This window comes from Tursiops truncatus, chromosome 9, assembly GCF_011762595.2.
Source record: "Tursiops truncatus isolate mTurTru1 chromosome 9, mTurTru1.mat.Y, whole genome shotgun sequence".
Taxonomy (NCBI): domain Eukaryota; kingdom Metazoa; phylum Chordata; class Mammalia; order Artiodactyla; family Delphinidae; genus Tursiops; species Tursiops truncatus.
In genome coordinates, this window is record NC_047042.1 from 61,127,504 (window position 1) to 61,150,035 (window position 22,532).

At 42.1% G+C, this 22,532-nt stretch overlaps 1 protein-coding gene across 4 annotated transcripts in view; it reads right to left on the bottom strand.

Annotated features, from left to right (window-relative positions):
* PDE1C (phosphodiesterase 1C) overlaps positions 1-22,532 on the bottom strand; it is a 600,432-nt gene that overhangs the window by 268,694 nt on the left and 309,206 nt on the right. The window contains exons 1-2 of one of the 4 annotated variants that reach the window (XM_073809805.1): positions 9,942-10,140; positions 9,231-9,333 (exon numbers count right to left, since the gene is read on the bottom strand). The exons of 2 other annotated variants lie outside the window; for them this stretch is intronic. In XM_073809805.1, the coding sequence (XP_073665906.1) occupies positions 9,231-9,331 (101 nt within the window). In that variant the 5' untranslated portion in view covers positions 9,332-9,333; positions 9,942-10,140. Of the gene's footprint in view, positions 1-9,230; positions 9,745-9,941; positions 10,141-22,532 lie in introns of those variants that run through there. One more of the 4 variants, XM_073809806.1, reaches the window with a different exon arrangement.

Sequence of the window (22,532 nt, forward strand, 5' to 3'; positions counted from 1 at the left end):
TCCTTATCTTTCACAAATGAGCTCTGCAGGACCCTGTTCATGAAAGTGTTTATAGTTTCTCATAGTTAGGAGACAGGGTTCCAAGTAACAACCTAGAGTAGTATACGAAATATAAAATACTTTGGGGGGGTTAATTTAAAGATATGGTAAGACCCCTTAGAGTCATCCTCAGACAAGACTCAGAGACATAGAGAAAAAAAAAGGAGTGGGATATTAATCTGAATTTGAACTACTCCTAAAAACACACCTGGAAGTAGCTTTCAAAGACTAATCTTTCACTACCAGATTTACTCCGTGTCTCTAGAGTGTAGGAAAAGTCTCGCTTATTTAAGAATTTTGGTTGTTTAGAATCTGGATAAACAGAATTTAATGGTCTTTGGATGTGTAATAGTGACTTTCAGTCAAAATACATCCTCACATTGCTTCTCACTCTTCTACTGGCCTTAAGGGAAAGGAAAGCTATATTTTGGCAGAATATTGAATATTGGGTCCCTGCAATAGGTCTTTGGAAGGGAGTGGAAAAGAAGGGAGGAAGGTCCATTTTTGGAAGGCCTTAAAGAGCTTCCAGGGAAAAGGCCATGAATGAGGCAGAGCTGATGTGGAGGGTGGGCACTATGGCAGAACTGTGGATGCCCCGAGAGACAGAGGCCCGGTGTGTGCACGTAGGACACCTTGGGAGCAGCAGCACGAGGCGGCGCCCACTGGGCGAGCCTAGACAACAGGACAGCCTCCTGCAGGGTCTAGGGAGCCTCCACCCAGCCAAGCTGCACCAGACCCTTCTTCAGGGGGCAGGGCTCCAAGCTCCGAGTCTCACTGCCTGGCTCACGCAGGACAGTCCCCACAAGGTCCGTGATGAGGGCCTCATTCCATTTAGCTTCTTGGGTCATGGTCTCTTTCTGCATCTGGTATACTGGAAATGACCCTGCCTAGCCCTCAGGTTTCTGTCTTTGCTCCAAACCCATGTTGTGGTGGACTTGACACCAAGCAGTCAGTACAAGTGTTCCAAGCAAAGCCATGTAGATTGACTACTAGCTGGTCTTTCCCAAATGTTGAACAAGTAAATGCCAGTGAGAAAGTATATATAAACTCATCGTCTTCTGGCATCTTCTGTCAGACTATTTAGAGAGGTCACACTAAACTATGTTCTCTCTACTTGTAAACTTTATAGGAATATTAATTTAGCATCATTCAGACACATACATGAATACACATGTTCACATATACATATTTATACACATTATATATATATTATTTACAATATGTATTATATCATTATTTTATATATATATAAATATAATTTTTTCTTCTTACTTTGTTGGGCTGTACCTTACATCTCCAACACAGACCTTTCCTTAAATCTCCAGGCCTTCTTATCCAACTGCTCATGTCTCCTCAGGGGCATCTTATAGGCCTCTCATATTCAGTATGTCCAAAACTGAGCTCATGATTTCTACTCCGCATTCATTCTGCTGCCACACACAACCAAACTTGCAAACTTGATCCCCCCTCAGTGATCCCGATCTAAGTAAATAGTACCTGTGGATTCAAGCTAAAAACCTGGGAGTTATTCTAAATTCCACAATTCTCCCTCACATGCCAAGTCCAAATCCTGTTGAGTCTATCTCCTAAAAATCTCTCAAGTCCATCCCCACAGACCTACAGTGGTTTCCCATTGCTAAGGCTCCCTGGTCTAAAAGAAAAGGCAAGATCTGCCCCTTTCTCCAGCTGTGCCTTGAGCCTCCTGTCTCCACACTGCTTTTGCTGCTGCCACTTGGCCTTCTTTTGTCTTCTCGGAGGCGTCATGTCCCTTTGGCTCTTTGCACCTGCTATTTTCCCAGGCCTTGGATACCTCAGAACACTCTTCCTCAACTCTTAACTAACACCTACTTATTCTTCATATCTCAGCTTAAATCTCACTTCTTCAGAGAAGGCTTCCCTGATTCTTAGACCTGGTGTGGGCCCCCTCTTATATGTTTCCACAGCACCCTGTACTTCTTTGCGGCACTCATCACAGTAAATATCTATTTGGGGAATTAGATATTTAACATTTGCCTCTACCTGTAGACTGAATGCTCCCTAAAGGAGGGGACATTTGTCTTGTTTCCCACTGTATCTCTGGTGCCTAGCATAGTGCCTGCCACGTGGTAAGTGCTAAAGAAATGTTTGCTGAGTGAATGAGTGATAGATGAGATTCCTGCATATAGATGAGTGTGTATTCATTCAAATTTATAAATAAAACTCATCACCTATAGTTATGAATGATGTCTTCTTGACTGAATTATTCTCTTAAGATTTTTCATAATTTCACAACCTAGGAACATCTAGATTTTTCTTATACTCATTTATTTTATTTAATAAGAGCTGTCAAAAGGTCTTTAAATAAAGAGTACATTCCAATAAGCCTGAAGAATATAGCACTTTGCATGGATTCAGTATACGTTCTCCAGAAATAAGAGTATTTTATTTGTTGTAGAATTCATTTGTATTACTCATGGGAAATTGTGATGGTCATTCTCAAAGCTGTTACAGACTACATTATGTGTCTCACATTTAATCATTACTTTTCTTGTCATCTCTCAAAAAGCTATGAGGTGGGTCATGTGAGCACCTTCCCTCCATATGGGGAAACTGGAACCAAGGAAAGTAGTTTTCTATGAACCAAAGAAAATTAAAGACGGAAAATGGAGCTAGAAATGAAGAAATCTCTTTGCTTAGGGCTGCTTACCGACAGAGGCTGTAAAACTTAGCCAAAATAATAAACGGCTGCTAAATACTGAGTTGTAATTAGCTAATAAATTAGCACAACCAAATTCTGATAAGCAAGTGATGATGTACTAATATATGACATTAGTATTCAAGTAAAGAAAATTTCATTCTAAATATAAGAATCTACTTAACCCTTTTTGATATTCACCTCTTTCTCCCCTTCAATATACATTAAGAACATAATTCAGGGAGACTTAACTGGCCTTTATTAGGAAAAGAAAGACTCGAAAACAATCCCTCAAACACAAACGTCTTCCTTCTCTAAATCCTAGGGCATTGTGTCAATGTCATTTACCTAGCAATTAATTATTGCCCATACTTTTATTGTTGTTTTATAACTTTTCACTTCTATAAAGAATTATCTTGTCTCCCTAACTAGACTCTAAGTTTCCTGATAGCAGGGCTTTTCTCCTGATACTTTCATTTCTCTTCTGAAGCTCCTAATATCTGGTATATAATAAGAGCCCAATAAAATTATGCTGAACCATCTGACATTTGCAATTAAACGGGAGCGTGGAAGGCCCAATTAACACCCTAAAATATGTAATCTGGGGGAAATAAACATCAATTTTTAAAAATTATTCTTTTGGAATTGCTTTATTAGTGAGATTCAGGTGAAGCCCCTCTTCCCTGGGTCATCTGTTCACAAGGCTTTAACTCAGAACCATGACTCTCAGACCCGAGGCTCTTAGGCCAAAGGTCTCTCCATAGTTCCAGGCTGCTATCACCACCAGCTACTTGAATCTTCCAGAGGCTGCTCCAGTCCAGCACGTCTAAACCCAAATTTATCATTCTGCTGCATCCAAGCCTGCACTTCTCTCCGTGGTCTCTAACAAGGCAAATGGCACCAAACTCACTAATACATCCGAGACAAAACAAGCTTGGAAGACAACTTCTCCTTCTCTCTTTCTGTCTGCTCCATTCTAATGTCAACTGTGCCCCTTATTTTTTCCTCCTCAGTGGTACTACCACACTGAAGAATCTTCTCCAACTGATCTCCAGGCCTCAAGTCTCATCTCCAATCTGTCCTCCATACTTCTTCCAGAATAGCCATCCTAAAATTCAAATCTCATTGTGTTACTCTCTAGCTTAAAGTCTTTTAACAATGCCTTAGAACTTAAGGGATAAAGTGTAAACTCCTTAAAATTACATGCATTCAAAAAAAGATCCCCTGAAGGATGAATGGAGAGTGTCTGGAACACATTTGTATGTGTGTGTGTAACGTGGTCGAAGACCTGCCTCCTTAAACTATGAGCATGTATAGTTTTGAATAAAACAAAAAGTAAATTTTTTAAAATTCCATGTATCACTACCTGGCCCATGCCTTTTTTCCAACTTTATCTCTCATTCCTCCTTGATGTGTCAATGTCTCCCATACCTCTGTACCTTTGTACACTGTTACCTCCATTCACTAGCTTTATCTATCCCTCAATATTGCACTAGATGAGCTGCAAGAGGATACCTCACAACTACCTTTTAAGGAGAATATCTAAGACCTCTGGGGATGGGTTTGTCAGAGAAGGTAACCCTGTTACCTGTACAGCTGATGGACCAGGGACCAATGTAGGGGCCAACTGCTTCTGAGGTGACCTGGGAGATTTCTGTCCAATAGCTCCATGTTGAATGACAGCAGCTAGACCCAACCACACCCTCTCTTTTGGGATTACCGGTAAGAGGTGAGCATAGGGAAGGGCACTGAGACTCAGGCTATATTCCTAGTTAAGTAGACACAGCTTTTCCAGTTGTCCATAAAAACAGCTCAGAATTCTGAGCTGATGTACTCTGTGCTGACTGGATGACTCCTTGTTTTCCTCACATCTCTGCAGAAGGCTGACATGAATGAAAGAAATCTGTGCAAGTTTCTTCCTTGTGACTCTAAGGACTCTGCTCCGAGTAAGTCTGCAGCTCACTGCTCACACCTTCTCTGGCCCTCCCAGGCAGAGGTAGCTCCCCGTGTGTCCTCTGTAACTACAGTCAACACTCCCGGGTGTTCATCTCTTTAGCTACAGCCTTATATCTTACAGCCTTATGGATTATTTACTTCTGCACAGAGTTTATCAAAGTGCCCGGCACATAACAGACACTCAGCAAATGTTAACTGACTAAACTTCTGTTGCCTGAACACTGATGGCCCTATTAAAAATTTCAGATGAGTAGAAAGAAAGTACAGAGTGAGAAGTCTTTATTAAATAAGAAATACAAAACCAAAGATCCAGGCTTCTTGGCCTCTGGATTTCCCCCCTGCCTTTGATGTATACTTTGGAAAAGTCACTTAAGTTCTCTGTACTTGAGTGGGGGTATTAGTGAAGACTTTCAGAGACACCAGACTCAAAGTAGCCCATGCAGGAACACAGCCTGACGGATTCGCGTAGCTGGGACAGCAGACAGAATCAGAGAAACAACTGCAGGAACTGGGGCTTGTGGGAGCAGACCCAGGGACTTCCACTCCATCTTCTCCCCTCTGCTTCTCTGTAAGTTCTGGCCTGTCTCCTGTCACTGAAAGCTCTGCTCCACGCAGCAAGAAATGGAGCCAGCAGCAGCCACCAGGAAAACCCAGAAGAGAAAGCAGCACTCTCCCCCAGCCAACAGAAAATCTCAGTGGAGGACTCTACTGCTTCTGCTTGGGTTCTGTGCCACACTTGAGACCAACCACTGTTGCCAGAATGGTGAAATTCTGTGATTGGCCAATCCTGGATCTTGAGCCCATGGAGGGCTGGGGGGCAGGGGGGAGGGTCTACTGCCATAATAAGGGGGATGGGAAAGCTTGGTGAATAGACAGAAACAATAATCCCAGTCTGTGACCCTAATAACCATACACCTGGGGATACTCCAGTAACCAAAACAGATCAAAAAAAAACAAAAACAAAAAACTATGTCCTCATGGAACTTATATTTTAGTTGGAGGAAACAGACAATAAACATAATAAACCATATCTCCGTTTATGTTCATAATACTATTTTAGATCATGTAAAAAAAGCATCTTCATAGAGTGTTATAAAAGCAGAAAGCTTATTGTACTGATTACCTCATAGCTGGGCAAACAGATATACAAAAGCTCAACTACAATTTTGACAATAAGTGCCAAGAAGTAAGTGGAACCTGTTCTCTTGCTCTCAATTAAAAAAAAAAAAAGTATAGAAGCACCCTTTTGTCATCATATAACAGGAAAAACTCTTGGTCAGGACCCAGGGTACAAGTTATGAGTCAAAACCATACAGCCGTGAGGCTCCCCCTCAACATCAGAGGAAGCAAGTGCAGTCGTCATGTTTTCCCTGCTGGAAGATTCCCTAACAAAACAGGCATTGGGAGGGGCTCTTAACAATTCCACCCACTCCTACAGAGGATAGAGTAAGGACAACAGCACTTGGGGGACAACGGAGGAAATGGAAACACAAAAAAAGAGGCTCCTTCCTCAAGGAACTTCTATTTTAATTGGAGGAAACAGACAATAAGCATAATAAATAAATTAAATATATAGTATTAAGACAGTGAAATGTGCTAGAGAAAAAAGGAAAGCGTGGAAAGGGGGATGTGTGGGGCTTGTAATATAGAGAGGACCATCCCCTATATTCTCCACACTGGAGATTCTTGGCAACGATCCTCTTGCTGCTGGTAAAGACCACTCCAGGCAAGTGCAGAAAAGGGGAGGAAAAGAGAGAACCTGGGTAAACCTAAGAGTGGGATCCTGCCCTGGGTCGTGGCTTTGCCACATCTTGCCCAGTTTCTACCTCAGTTTAGATTCCTGTGCCCAACCTGGGTAATGATGTTAATTAAATCCACCTCCCACCTAGTTCATGGAATACTGTGTTGATAGTACCACGTGGCCTGTAAGCTGACCCAGATACACATTTACCTTCATTTTGAATACTGAAAAGTTCATCTTTGGGTCTTTATGCTTCCTTCATCACCTATTCATTGAGCATCTACTATGTGCCAAACCCTGTTCTAGGCACTGGAGGTACAGCAGTGAGCAAGACACACGAAGTGTCTGTCCTAAGGAACTGACATTCTACTGGAGGAGATGAAAAATTCAAGGATAGATTAAGTAGGCGAGATACTGACAATACCACTAAATAGTCCAGGCATGAGATGACCAAGTCCTGAAACTTAGATGGCTCTCAAACAAGGTGAACCAAATTCCTGACTACCTGTGGTCACCTGTAAAGCCCCTTCTATACAGGTGTCATGGTAATAAATTGGTATGAAAATTCAATTTTGGCTATTGAGTTTTTCTAAAATGTTGCAGGAACAGCTTCCTTTCTCTTACTGTTAATCCACTGTGGGAGCAAAGAGACACACACCCTTCCATCTCCTAAGGTTTCTATTTTGTTAACTGCAAAAGTGTTACTCCAAGTTGTATAAAAAAGCATGTGCTTTGGTTTCCGGAATCTTTAGCTACTTATTATAGCACTACTGTTTTGTTAAAAAAAAAAAAAAAAAAAGTGGTAGTAAGAACCATAACAGTAGTTAAAAAAAAAAAAAAGTCATAACAATAGTAACATGTCCTTTTTCAAATCAGAAAGTGAAGCTACAGATCTCCTGGGACTGCTGTTGGGCAGGGTGTTTCAGTAGGAAGGGTAAAAAGAGAAGGATTCAAAAACACCTTTGGAAAAGAATCAACCCACACCTTTTATGTTCAAAGGTACAGGGTGCTAGGTAAACACGAGAGACTTGAAAACAAAAATGCAGACAACAATTTGGGGAGAGAAGCCTAACAGATGAAACAGAGGAAGCTACAAGACAGTGCGTTGTAAGCTCTGAATGCTTTTTCACACAAGTTTCCCACCTCAACCTGGCTGATTTGCCCAAACACTCTTCCCCAGCCTGAGTTGCTCTGTGGAGTTGGTTGGAATTGTAAAGCAGCCTGAGAGAAGCTGTTCCTGAGTGTCTGCACATGAGTCCCTCCAGCCAGGATGTCAAGGAGACCAGCCTGACAACACTTTGACATTGTATATTTTGGACCCAGATTTTGTGGACGCAACAAACTTTCTGTGTGCACCACAATATGATCACATGGAGTGTTCATCACATATAACATGAGCTTATTGTAAACACCTCTCTGAAAGAGGTGCTGCATTGCGTGCATCTCAACTGTTGGAAGAGCCTGCCAGCCAGAAAGACAAGATTTCCAAATAAGTTTACAGCCTCTGCTTGCAGCAGCCAGACAACCCCAAAATCATGTTACTTGGCATGGTTTCCCATTTAGATCAATGGCAATGAAACTCACTTTGATTATTGATGGAAGGGCTTTTATAAATTGCACTTTAAATGGGGATACCTTGAAGAAACACCTACCTTATTGCTTCCCTTTAGAAACTGTGAATATCCTGGTTGGAATGTGGTCTCCCCCAAGATAAAGATAACTTAGATCAGTGCCCTTCTGACTTGTTTTGGGGTGTGTGTGTGTGTGTGTGTGTGTGCTTTCAAAAACAATAACTGCAGCAAAACAAACTGCCAAGGAGCTGGTTTTCCCATCACTGCCCTTGGTAGGAACAGAAGGTCTGGAGAATATACTTGGAGATAACCTATTTTTTTTTTTATCTGCACTAGATATTTGATGCCAAATATCTGGGAAATGAGTATCTGGTGGTTATGGAAGGTATCTTTGGGACCTGCCTGGTCAACTGAGGAGCAAGCTGTAACCATACAGCTGTCACTACAGCTTCCTGACTGGGATAACCAGCAGTTCATTGTTTATGAAATCTTTTCACAGAAAATAACACATATTTTCAGGTCACCTCTCCTCAGTACCCAAAAACAGACAGCACCCAATGAAGTGGATGAAATTCAGAGATCTCTGTTCACCAGTCCAACTAGAATTCTGGTCACTGTATTGAAAGCAAATGCCCTATTTCACTGTTCAAATATTACTAGGAAACTCCAATATTGGTTCTGAACCCTACTTTCTCCAAAAATAGTCCTTCCTTTCAGTAACTCTTTTCCTGCTAGAAAGAATCCTAAGAAAATATCAGAAGTTGAAGTAGGCTAGGGAGAGGGAGAGGAAAATCTAACAGGCAGAATGCATGCTGAATTTGAACGGTTGGTAAGTTCTTGGACCACCTGCCAAGGTGTCTGCAAGCATTCTGCAGAGAATAACTCTTCCTTTGATTAAAAGTCTGTGACCTGAGTCCCCAAACTTTTCTCCCCTGACAAACAAACAAACAAACAGAAATATCTCCATGAATACTGAGCTACTATAACTGAAATCTAAGGACATCTCCTCTTCCCCAAAGAAAGCATGACTTGGAAACAGCAAGGCATTCCGAAGCACTCAGAAAGACAAGTCTCGCTATTGAAAGGAAGGTAGCAGTGACTGTAATTAACAGAGAAGCGGTTGTGGAACTTCTAGCGTTGTATTTTGAAGGGTCATGCAGGAATTGGGGTGAGCAGTCGTGACTGTGGCTGTGTAGTAAAATACTGATGAGAGGGAAATAGGGCGAAAGAAGTAAACAGATCTACTTACAGCCCTCGGAGCCGAAGCCAGATTTTCTCGATCTGTTCTGGTTGCAGGTATTTCAGAGAGTTGCTCTCAAATTCTTCAATCTCCTTGGTTGGCGACTCCATAGCTGCAGGTTATCACTGGGAGTGAGGCTGAGAGACTTTGGGCTCTCCTCTCCCGCCTCTTTGCCCAGCCCTGCCCTCGAGCCCCAGTCAGGTGGCGAGCGCGTCTGCCTGTCACTTTCTGCGTGCGCTCCCCCTTCTGCGACCCCCAAATCATGGCTTAAGGCGGGCCCGGAGGGCCGGCGACCCCGGACCCAGGTGCTCCCCGGAGGCAGCTGCGGGAACCAGCCATGCTCCTGGGCTAATGCCAAGGGTAGGAATTGTGCTCCTGATTTAGGAGAAAACACCTCAGACCTGTTCGGGTTCTTTTTTTTTTTTTTTCTCAAACAAAGCCAAGGAAGCGAACAGTTTGGCAGCTGAAGGACTGCAGCGGGGGAAAGGGAGGACCGAGTGGGGAGGAGAGGCGGCGAGGAGGGAGAAAGTGAAAAGGGGAGACCGAGGAGGGGGTTGAGCCTAGGGGGAGCCGACGCGGGGCTGGGCGGTCCGACCCGGAGGCCGTGCACCCAGGCTCCACCCGCGCCCCTGCCCTGGGGCGCCCCGCGGCTCCCCCTCCCGGTCGCTCTCTCCCCAGCCACGCTGCCGTCCCGCCCCCTCTCTGTTTTCTGTCACTTACCAGCAGCTCTGCTGACAAGCGAGAAAACTGACAACTGAGAAGAGTCGTCTGCGAGCGCGCCGGGACCGGCGTCTTGTCTGACACCCGCGGGCGCGGAGAGAGGGGCGCGCCGGGCACCGCCGGCGGCAGGGCACACGCTTGCCGGGCTCCAGCCCCGCACCCGGAGACCCGCGCGCGCCAGGGCGGCCCGCCGTAGCTCAGGGCCCCCAGCCCCGGCGCGCCGATGGCTCCCGAAGCCCGCACAAAATGAATAGCACGGCACCGCTCGCGGAAATCCCAGGGAACCGAGGTCCGTGTCCTCCCAGGGGGCCGGTGGGGCAAACAGCCACGGCGAGGTTCCGCGGAGTTTGTGCTTGGAGCTTTCATTCACAGCGCTCACTTCCACGCCCGCCAGAGAGGCGGTTCCATTTTGAAATATTAAAGCAATTGACAGGGACTAAAGTAACCACACATCACACTTAGAAAGTCCCGATATGTTCTTGCTAATGGGAGTCACCTCTCTCTCCCTCTCCCTCTCTCTCCCTCTCTCTCCCTCTCTCCCTCCCTCCCTCTCTCTCTCTCTCTCTCTCTCTCTCTCTCTCTCTCTGTCCTCTCTCTCTCTCTGTCTGTCTCTCTCCCCCCAAAATGGTGTGAAAAAAGGAAAATATAAACAAAAGTAAGGAAGTTGGAGTTTCCACTGATTCATGACAGACTCCTCACAGGGTCCCTGGGCAGATGTTGACACTGGAGAGGAGTTTCAGCTCCACGAAGCTACAACTCAGTATCTGCGTCCCCCTAGGTCATTCACAATGTCCATAAAGTGTAATGCTCAGGCAGAGTGGGACCAGGTAATGCAGTTAAGAGGGGAGGAGAGAGGTGGGATTAAAAGAAAGACCAAAGACAGAAAAAGAAAAGAAAGGAAAGATCCTGGCTCAAGCTGACTGAGGCCCAGACATCACAGGAACTGGTGGTCAAGCTCCCTTCCAGATGCAGCCAACCACCACTTCCCACTTCCCAGCGGCCATTTCAAACCTGGGACCCAGGGCTCCTGAGATTCAGGACGCAGCTTGCCCTATAATGGTATTGTCCCTCATTGGCAGTTAATGATTCAGTCACACTCCCAGCATTCTTATTCTATCCATCAGATACTTGCCTGCTTCTCAAAATTCAGATAAACTTAAAGGTGAGAACTAGTTTTTCTCCATTGCTCAAGTAAAGTTCCATTCAAGTGGCCTTGATAAAGAAATTTTTAAAGCAGTGTTTAAATCCTAAATGCTCATCCATTTGGAAGTGGGCATTTACTTTCCAGAAATTAGAGATGAGAGTGATGAGGATGGCATGGCTAGCCCCATGCAGTGGAGAAGGTACCTGCCTAGAGGTGAGATGACAGACCTTTTTGATTGAAAAGAACTTACACACTCACCTACCACACAAGCTGAAGTCATCTCATTAAAGTCAGTCCTTAAGGATTTTCTGGAAGCACATACAGTTCCAGTGAGTTAAAGCATTACTCTCAAGCAAAGACAGCATTAAGCAGTCAACATCTTACGATAAAATTTGTTTACCTGAGGAAACCAATTTACCAACCCAATGTCACCCAATGCAAAACTGTGACTTCATGGAATTGGACTTTAAGAGATTATTTTATGTTATTTTATTTTTTAACATCTTTATTGGAGTATAATTGCTTTACAATGGTGTGTTAGTTTTTGCTTTATAACAAAGTGAATCAGCTATACATATACATATATCCCCATATCTCCTCCCTCTTGCATCTCCCTCCCACCCTCCCTATCCCACCCCTCTAGGTGGTCACAAAGCACCAAGCTGATCTCCCTGTGCTATGTGGCTACTTCCCACTAGCTATCTATTTGATGTTTGGTAGTGTATATATGTCCATGCCACTCTCTCACTTCGTCCCAGCCTGCCCTTCCCCCTCCCTGTGTCGTCAAGTCCATTCTCTATGTCTGCGTCTTTATTCCTGTCCTGCCCCTAGGTTCTTCAGAACCTTTTTTTTTTTTTTGATTCCATATATATGTGTTAGCATACGGTATTTGTTTTTCTCTTTCTGACTTACTTCACTCTGTATGACAGACTCTAGGTCCATCCACCACTACAAATAACTCAATTTCTTTTTCTTTTTATGGCTGAGTAATATTCCATTGTATATATGTGCCACATCTTCTTTATCCATTCATCTGTCGATGGACACTTAGGTTGCTTCCATGTCCTGGCAATTGTAAACAGAGCTGCAATGAACATTGTGGTACATCATTCTTTTTGAATTATGGTTTTCTCAGGGTATATGCCCTGCAGTGGGATTGCTGGGTCATATGGTAGTTCTAGTTTTAGTTTTTTAAGGAACCTCCATACTGTTCTCCATAGTGGCTGTATCAATTTACATTCCCACCAACAGTGCAGGGGGGTTCTCTTTTATCCACACTCTTTCCAGCATTTGTTGTCTGTAGATTTTCTGATGATGCCCATTCTAAACCATGTGAGATGATACCTCATTGTAGTTTTGATTTGCATTTCTCTAATGATTAGTGATATTGAGCAGCTTTTCATGTGCCTCTTGGCCATCTGTTTGTCTTCTTTGGAGAAATGTCTATTTAGGGTCTTCTGCCCATTTTCTGATTGGGTTGTTTGTTTTCTTGATATTGAGCTACATGAGCTGCTTGTATATTTTGGAGAGTAATCCTTTGTCCATTGATTTGTTTGCAAATATTTTCTCCCATTCTGAAGGTTGTCTTTTCCTCTTGTTTATGGTTTCCTTTGCTGTGCAAAAGCTTTGAAGTTTCATTAGGTCCCATTTGTTTATTTTTGTTTTTATTTCCATTACTCTAGGAGGTGGGTCAAAAAGGATCTTGCTGTGATTTATGTCATAGAGTGTTCTGCCTATGTTTTCCTCTAAGAGTTTGATAGTTTCTGGCCTTACATTTAGGTCTTTAATCCATTTTGAGCTTATTTTTGTGTGTGGTGTTAGGGAGTGTTCTAATTTCATTCTTTTACATGCAGCTGTCCAGTTTTCCCAGCACCACTTATTGAAGAGGCTGTCTTTTCTTCATTGGATATTCTTGCCTCCTTTAACAAAAATAAGCTGACCATATGACATAATAACATGGTATATCTAAAAGTAGTAATATTTTGTTGGTGGAGAGAAGGCAAACTCTTCCTAATGTAGTTTAGAAAGAACCTTGAATGAGAAGCAAGGAATCCCGTGGTGTTTTGTGGTACTTTGGCCTCAGTGTTCTCATCTGTGAAGTGGGAGCACTGGTCACTCAGAGATGGGATATGGAGAAGGCAGAGGTGGACTCTGATCCTGAGAACTAAGTACTCCACTTCCTCATTCAACCAGAGCATCTCTTTCTTTACTTTTAAAATCTGAGGTAGGCATTAGAATTCCTTATAAGATGTTAATTTGAAGTAAAATATTCTGTTGCTTAAGAAATTCGAAGATGTCTAAATTAGATTATCTTTAAGGTTCCTCCAGCTCCAAAAACTACTATGGCTCTAAAATAAAGAAAAGTTATATCCTTATTAACTTTCTCATACATGTTTACTTTTTAAGTTTTCTAAAATGAAACAAAATCATGTTTTACAAACATTTTTAAAGACTATTTTTGGTTCTCTTTCTCTGATTAGCTTACTTAAAGTGAAAGGCTATTCTTTTCCCTTTTTCTTTCAAAATTTGCTTTTCTCTGACTTGATCAAAATCCCACTAATGGGCTTCCCTGGTGGTGCAGTGGTTGAGAGTCTGCCTGCCGATGCAGGGGACACGGGTTCGTGCCCCGGTCCGGGAAGATCCCACATGCCAAACTCCATTTGGGGATCATACTTCTGTCTTGTATCCCCAAAACAAGTCGTTAAAATAATCTCTTGGATTGGAAGAATCAACATTGTGAAAATGACTATACTACCCAAAGCAATCTACAGATTCAATGCAATCCCTATCAAACTACCAATGGCATTTTTCACAGAACAAAAAATTTCACAATTTGTATGGAAACACAAAAGACCCTGAAAAGCCAAAATCTTGAGAAAGAAGAACAGAGCTAGAGGAATCATGCTCCCTGACTTCACACAGTACTACAAAGCCACAGTAATCAAAACAGTATGGTACTGGCACAAAAATAGACACAGAAATCAATGGAACAGGATAAAGAGCCCAGAAATAAACCCACGAACTAACGGTCAATTAATCTAAACAAAGGAGGCAAGAATATACAATGGAGAAAAGACAGTCTCATCAATAAGTGGTGCTGGGAAAACTGGACAGCTACATGTTAAAAAATGAAATTAGAACATTCTCTAACACTGTATACAAAAATAAACTCAAAATGGATTAAAGACCTAAATTTAAGATTGGATACTATAAAACTCTAGAGGAAAGCACAGGCAGAACACTCGTTGACATAAATCATAGAAATATTTTTTGGATCCGTCTCCTAAAATAAAGGGAAAAAAAGCAAAATAAACAAACAGGACCTAATCAAACTTAAAAGCTTTTGCACAGCAAAGGAAACTATTGACAAAATGAAAAGACAACCTACTGAATGGGAGAAAATATTTGCAAATGATATGACCAATAAGAGATTAATATCCAACATATATAAACAGTTCATATAACTCAACATCAAAAAAACAAACAACCCAATTAAAAAATGGGCAGAAAAACTGAATTGACATTTTTTCAAAGAGGAAATGCAGATGGCCAACAGGCACATGAAAAGATGCTCAACATCACTAGTCATGAAGGAAATTCAAATCAAAACCACAATGAGATATCACCTCACACCTGTCAGAATGGCTATCATCAAAAAGAACACAAATAACAAATGTTGGCGAGGATGTGGAGAAAAGGGAATCTTTGTACACTGTTTGTGGGTATGTAAATTGGTGCAGCCACTGTGGAAAACATTATGGAAATTTCTCGAAAAACTAAAAATAGAACTACCATATGACCCAGCAATTCTACTCCTCGCTATGTATCAGAAAAAAAATAAAAACACTAATTCGAAAAGATACGTGCATGGGGACTTCCCTGGTGGTCCAGTGGTTAGGACTGGGCACTTCCACTGCAGGAGGTATGGGTTTGATCCCTGGTTAGGGAACTCAGACCCCACAAACTGCACAGCACGGCCAAAAAAAAAGAAAGAGAAGATATGGGCACCCAATGTTCATAACAGCATTATTTACAATTACCAAGGTATGAAGCAACCTAAGTGTCCATCAACAGATGAATGTCTAAAGAAGATGTGTATATTCCATATACACAGTGGAATACTACTCAGCCATAAAAAAGAATGAAATTTTGCCATTTGCAGCAATATGGATGGACTTGGAGGGCACTATGCTACGTGAAATAAGTCACACGAGAAAGACAAATACTGTATGATCTCTCTTATATTTGGAACCTAAAAAAATACAAGAAACTAGTGAATAAAACAAAAAAGAAGCAGACTCACAGATATAGAGAAAAAACTAGTGGTTACTAGTAGGGAGAGGTGGGGAGAGGCAATATAGGGATGGGGGAGGGGGAATGCAAACTATTGAGTGTAAGATAGGCTACAGAGATGCATTGTACAACACAGGGAATATAGCCAATATTTTGTAATAACTGTGAAGTGGAGTATAACCTTTAAAATTGTATAAAAACTAAAAACAAAAATAAATAAATAAAACCTTTGGTTCAAGAAAAAAAATAAAGTAAAATAGTGCCCCAAATAGACAAAGAGTAACTTAGCCTAAGTACTATCAAACCTCTGCATAATCAGCATTAAGTATCAGAAGATCAGAAGGAAAGTGAACTCCCTGTGCATGGCAGAGTTCAAGGAGAAGCTGCATGACTGTCAGACAAGGGAGCAGAAATCAGGCTTCACAGGCATGAGAATGACCCCTCAGTTCCCTTTCATCACCACAATGTCACAGTTCAATAATAACTGCAATAAAAACAACCACTACCCTTACTGGCTATTGAGAACTACCATGTGCCAAGCACCATGCTAAAAGCACATCACAGTTTGGTTCATTTTCACCCTCAACAAAACACTTCAGAAGAATTCATTATGTCCATTTACAAGTAAAGACAGAAGAGGCACCCAAAAGTCAGATCAATTTTGCAAAGACGTACTGCTAAAATGGCAAAGCCAGGTTTTAAACCAAGACCATAGTGCAAAGTTCTTTTCCCTTTGTTATTATCTCTTCCCTACAGACACATAAAAAGACAAATTAAAAGGTATATAACAGAGAGGGTGGAGCTGCAGGAGCACATATGAGGGGTCCCGAAAACTGCAGGGGAATTACAGTAGCTACGTAGTGGAGATAATATCTGAACTGGATCTTGAAGGTGGAAGGTGGGTGGAGGCAGGTGATTCTAGAAAGATGGAACTGTATGGGAAGATACACAGAAGCCTGAGAAGGGGTGGAGTGGCCAGTGACCCACAAACAATTTTGTGGCTTGACTATAAGTGCATGACTATGAAGAACAGGAGAAAAATGCTGGCAGTGTCAGCCAGACCTGTGTAGTCATGGAAGAAGTTTGGGCTCTCTTCTGCAGACGATAGGGAGCTATGGGTGGCTCTAGGCAGAGGGAAGCATGGTCACATGTGGAGGGTACCTGCTGCCTGAATATGCATCATATACTGAGGTCAGCTCAGGGAACCTGCCTCAGGACCATGCAACAACCATGGGGCAAATGATAACCAGGGCTCCATAAGAGGAATCCAACTACCAAATGCAAACAAGCTCCTCAGCTTACCAAGGAAGAGCTAGACAAAGAAAACAGACAAAATCAGAAAAAGCACAGCATTATCTCCCATGAACACCCATCTTCTAGCTACAAGATTATGATTGCTTGCTTTGACCTCCATGAAGCAAGCCAGTGTCCTTGATACATTTTTCATGATTTGGCAATGGCGTCATCTAGAGTCTTTTGACGGGAAAATTCTGGAGAAGCATTTAGGACATTGGAAGTAGCACCATCAAGCAGAGCAGCCCCTCCTTCCTGCCCACACCAAGTGTGAGCCAGCCCCCAGGACACACTGTCATCACAGGCTCTTCTCTCCCATAGGCGTTTCTTTCCAGCAAGGGGCCTCTTTGGTAACAGTCACACTGCTTTTCCCTTTGATGTCTTCTCTTTTTGGTTTCATAGTTTGGGGCAGATTCTATACTAGGAACTACCTCCACCAGGAAAAAAAAAAGATGCAAAAAGAGACAGTGGACTGACGAAGCCCTGAGGACCTATTCTCAGCCCCATGTGAAATGGGGCTCAACTATCCAGAGTGTAGCCCAGCGAGGCAGGGAGAGGAGATGGGAGGAGAGACAGGATGGAGTCCCAGCTCAGGGGTGGTCTGATGTAACCTGCATGTGATCCAGTTTTTGCCCCTACCTCTGGAAGGATCCTTCAGTTACTCTGACAGGAGAAGTTCATGTAACCCTTCCAGTGGAGGTAAATACAGGAAAAGGAAAGGACTAGGAGTAGCAGGAAAAGGAAAGGACTAGGAGTAGCACTGAATCGCCTGTGACCCAGAACAAGATGCTTCTCTTCTCTTCTCTGGCCATGGCCGGGTTGGGCTCAGTGACCTCTGGATCTTTTCCCAGCTCTCACATACCCTGATTCAAAACCTTCAGCCTGATCTGAGCTAACCAAGCTTTTCATTGACCCAAAAAAGCTGTAGGAAAACCTGGAGTCTAGCCCCTGGCTAGATTTGACTATAACAAACATGGCCTAGGTTGGCCAATCAGAGCCATCCACCTCCTATCTCTGAACAAAGTGATTGGTCTGAAGGTGACATGTAACTAAAGCAGATCCAACACCAGTTCCTTATGGGAGATTCGATGTGGTCCCTGGGAAAGAGAGAGGAGGTCTATTTGTCTTTTCTCTGGGATAACAGAGAAAAGCAGACAGAAGAACTAAAAAGACAAAGAAAAAAATGTGAAAGGGTCTTTCGAGCCCCTTGATCCTGCTATTCCTGAAGCCAGCACTACCCATGGACTTTTAAGTTATATGAACAAAATAAATATCTCCTCCACCCCCCCCATTTTTTTTCACTTAAACTAGCGTGAATCAGATTTCTGTCACTGACGACTAAGAGAATCCTAACTAATACAACTCCTCCCTTAGAGGACTACTGTAAGGAATTTTTTGAAAAAACATGTATGACCAGTGCCTTAAACCCTGAAGGCTCTCGTGAGACAGTAGTTCCTCCCCCATCTTACCCGTCCAACAGCACATGAAGGAAGGGAAGATGGAAAATGGTACAGGAACCTTGGCGTGCACAGCACCCAAGATAAATATAGAGACTTTATTATCCTGGTAAAGAGATAAGTCAAAAATTGTGTTTCAGCATTGAAAGGATTACTTTTGAAGATGGCGGAGTAGAAGGACGTGCTCTCACTCCCCTTGCGAAAACACCAGAATTACAACTAGCTTCTGGACAATCACCGACAGGAAGACACTGGAACTCATGAAAAAAGGTACCCCACATCCAAAGACAAAGGAGAAGCCATGATGAGACGGCAGGAGGGGCGCAATCACAGTAAAATCAAATCCCGTAACTGGTGGGTGGGTGACTCACAGACTGGCAAACACTTATACCACAGAAGTCCACCCACTGGAGTGAAGGTTCTAAGCCCCACGTCAGGCTTCCCAACCTGGGGGTCAGGCAACTGGAGGAGAAATTCCTAGAGAATCAGACTTTGAAGCCTAGTGGGAACTGATTGCAGGACTTCGACAGGACTGAGGGGTAACAGAGACTCCACTCTTGGAGGCACACACAAAGTAGTGTGCACATCGGGACCCAGTGGAAGGAGCAGTGACCCCGGGGGAGACTGAACCAGACCTACCTGCTAGTGTTGGAGGGTCTCCTACAGAGGCAGGGAGTGGCTCCGTTTCACCATGGGGACAAGGACACTGGCAGCAGAAGTTCTGAGAAGTACTTCTTGGCGTGAGCCCACCCAGAGTCTGTCATTAGCTCCACCAAAGAGCCCAGGAAGACTCCTGTGTTGGGTCGCCTCAGGTCAAACAACAAACAGGGACAGAACCCAGCCCCAACCATCAACAGTCAAGTGGATTAAAGTTTTACTGAGCTCTGCCCACCAGAGCAACAGTCAGCTGTACCCACCACCAGTCCCTCCCATCAAGTCTCTTAGATAACCTCATCCACCAGAGGGCAGACAGCAGGACCAAGAAGAACTACAATCCTGCAGCCTGTGGAACAAAAACCACATTCACAGAAACACAGACAAGATGAAAAGGCAGAGGGCTATATACTAGATGAAGGAACAAGATAAAACCTCAGAAAAACAACTACATGAAGTGGAGACAGGCAACCTTCCAGAAAAAGAATTCAGAATAATGATAGTGAAGATGATCCAGGACCTCGGAAAAACAATGGAGGCAAAGATCGAGAAGATGCAAGAAATGTTTAACAAAGACCTAGAAGAATTAAAGAACAAACAAACAGAGATGAACAGTACAATAACTGAAATGGAAACTACACTAGAAGGAATCAATAGCAGAATAACTGAGGCAGAAGAATGGATAAGTGACCTGGAAGACAGAATGGTGGAATTCACTGCTGTGGAACAGAATCAAGAAAAAAGAATGGAAAGAAATGAAGACAGCCTAAGAGGCCTCTGGGACAACATTAAACGCAATAACATTTGCATTATAGGGGTCCCAGAAGGAGAAGAGAGAGAGAAAGAACCAGAGAAAATATTTGAAGAGATTACAGTCGAAAACTTCCCTAACATGGGAAAGGAAATAGCCACCCAAGTCCAGGAAGCGCAGAGAGTCCCATACAGGAGAAACACGCCGAGACACATAGTAACCAAATTGGCAAAAATTAAAGACAAAGAAAAATTATTGAAAGCAGCAAGGGAAAACTGACAAATAGCACACAAGGGAACTCCCATAAGGTTAACAGCTGATTTCTCAGCAGAAACTCTACAAGCCAGAAGGGAGTGGCATGACATACATAAAGTGATGAAAGGGAAGAACCTACAACCAAGATTACTCGACCCTTCAAGGATCTCATTCAGATTCGGTGGAGAATTCAAAAGCTTTACAGACAAGGGAAAGCTAAGAGAATTCAGCACCGCCAAACCAGCTCTACAACAAACGCTAAAGGAACTTCTCTAAGTGGGAAACACAAGAGAAGAAAAGGACCTACAAAAACAAACCCAAAACAATTAAGAAAATGGTCATAGGAACATACATATCGATAATTACCTTAAACGTGAATGGATTAAATGCTCCAACCAAAAGAGACAGGCTTGCTGAATGGATACAAAAACAAGACCCATATATATGCTGTCTACAGGAGACCCACTTCAGACCTAGGGACACATACAGACTGAAAGTGAGCGGATGGAAAAAGATATTCCATGCAAATGGAAATCAAAAGAGAGCTGGAGTAGCAATACTCATATCAGATAAAATAGACTTTAAAATAAAGAATGTTACAAGAAACAAGGAAGGACACTACATAATGATCAAGGGATCAATCCAAGAAGAAGATATAACAATTATAAATATATATGCACCCAACATAGGAGCACCTCAATACATAAGGCAACTGCTAACAGCTATAAAAGAGAAAATCAACAGTAACACAATAATAGTGGGGGACTTTAACACCTCACTTACACCAATGGACAGATCATACAAAATGAAAATACATAAGGAAACAGAAGCTTTAAATGACACAATAGGCCAGATAGATTTAATTGATATTTATAGGACATTCCATCCAAAAGCAGCAGATTGCACTTTCTTCTCAAGTGCGGACGAAACATTCTCCAGAATAGATCACATCCTGGGTCACAAATCAAGCCTCGGTAAATTTAAGAAAATTGAAATCATATCAAGCATCTTTTCTGACCACAACACTATGAGATTAGAAATGAATTACAGGAAAAAAAACGGGAAGACACAAACACATGGAGGCTAAACAATATGTTACTAAATAACCAACAGATCACTGAAGAAATCAAAGAGGAAATCAAAAAATACCTAGAGACAAATGACAATGAAAACACGACAATCCAAAACCTATGGGATGCAGCAAAAGCAGTTCTAAGAGGGAAGTTTATAGCTATACAAGCCTACCTCAAGAAACAAGAAAAATCTCAAATAAACAATCTAACCTTACACCTAAAGGAACTAGAGAAAGAAGAACAAACAAAACCCAAAGTTAGCAGAAGGAAAGAAATCAAAAAGATCAGAGCAGAAATAAATGAAATAGGAACAAAGAAAACAATAGCAAAGATCAATAAAACTAAAAGCTGGTCCTTTGAGAAGATAAACAAAATTGATAAACCATTAGCCAGACTCATCAGGAAAAAGAGGGACAGGACTCAAATCAATAAAATTAGAAATGAAAAAGGAGAAGTTACAACAGACACCACAGAAATACAAAGCATCCTAAGAGACTACTACAAGCAATTCTATGACAATAAAATGGACAACCTGGAAGAAATGGACAAATTCTTAGAAAGGTATAAGCTTCCAAGACTGAACCGGGAAGAAACAGAAAATATGAACAGACCAATCACAAGTAATGAAATTGAAACTGTGATTAAAAATCTTCCAACAAACAAAAGTCCAGGACCAGATGGCTTCACAGGTGAATTCTATCAAGCATTTAGAGAAGAGCTAACACCCATCCTTCTCAAACTCTTCCAAAAAATTTCAGAGGAAGGAACACTCCCAAACTCATTCTATGAGGCCACCATCACCCTGATACCAAAACAAGACAAAGATACTACAAAAAAAGAAAATTACAGACCAATATCACTGATGAAAATAGATGCAAAAATCCTCAACAAAATACTAGCAAACAGAATCCAACAACACATTAAAAGGATCATACACCACGATCAAGTGGAATTTATCCCAGGGATGCAAGGATTCTTCAATATATGCAAATCAATCAATTGATACACCATATTAACAAATCAAAGAAGAAAAACCATATGATCATCTCAATAGATGCAGAAAAAGCTTTTGACAAAATTCAACACCGATTTATGATAAAAACTCTCCAGAAAGTGGGCATAGAGGGAACCTACCTCAACATAATAAAGGCCATACACGACAAACCCATGGCAAACCTCATTCTCAATGGTGAAAAACTGAAAGCATTTCCTCTAAGATCAGGAACGAGACAAGGATATCCACTCTCACCACTATTATTCAACATAGTTTTGGAAGTCCTAGCCACGGCAAACAGAGAAGAAAAAGAAATAAAAGGAATACAAATTGGAAAAGAAGAAGTAAAATTGTCACTGCAGATGACATGATACTATACATAGAGAATCCTAAAAATGCCACCAGAAAACTACTAGAGCTAATCAATGAATTTGGTAAAGTGGCAGGATACAAAATTAATGCACAGAGATCTCTTCCATTAGTATACACTAATGATGAAAAATCTGAAAGAGAAATTATGGAAACACTCTCATTTACCATTGCAACAAAAAGAATAAAATACCTAGTAATAAACCTACCTAGGGAGACAAAATACCTGTATGCAGAAAACTATAAGACACTGATGAAAGAAATTAAAGATGATACAAACAGATGGAGAGATATAACATGTTCTTGGA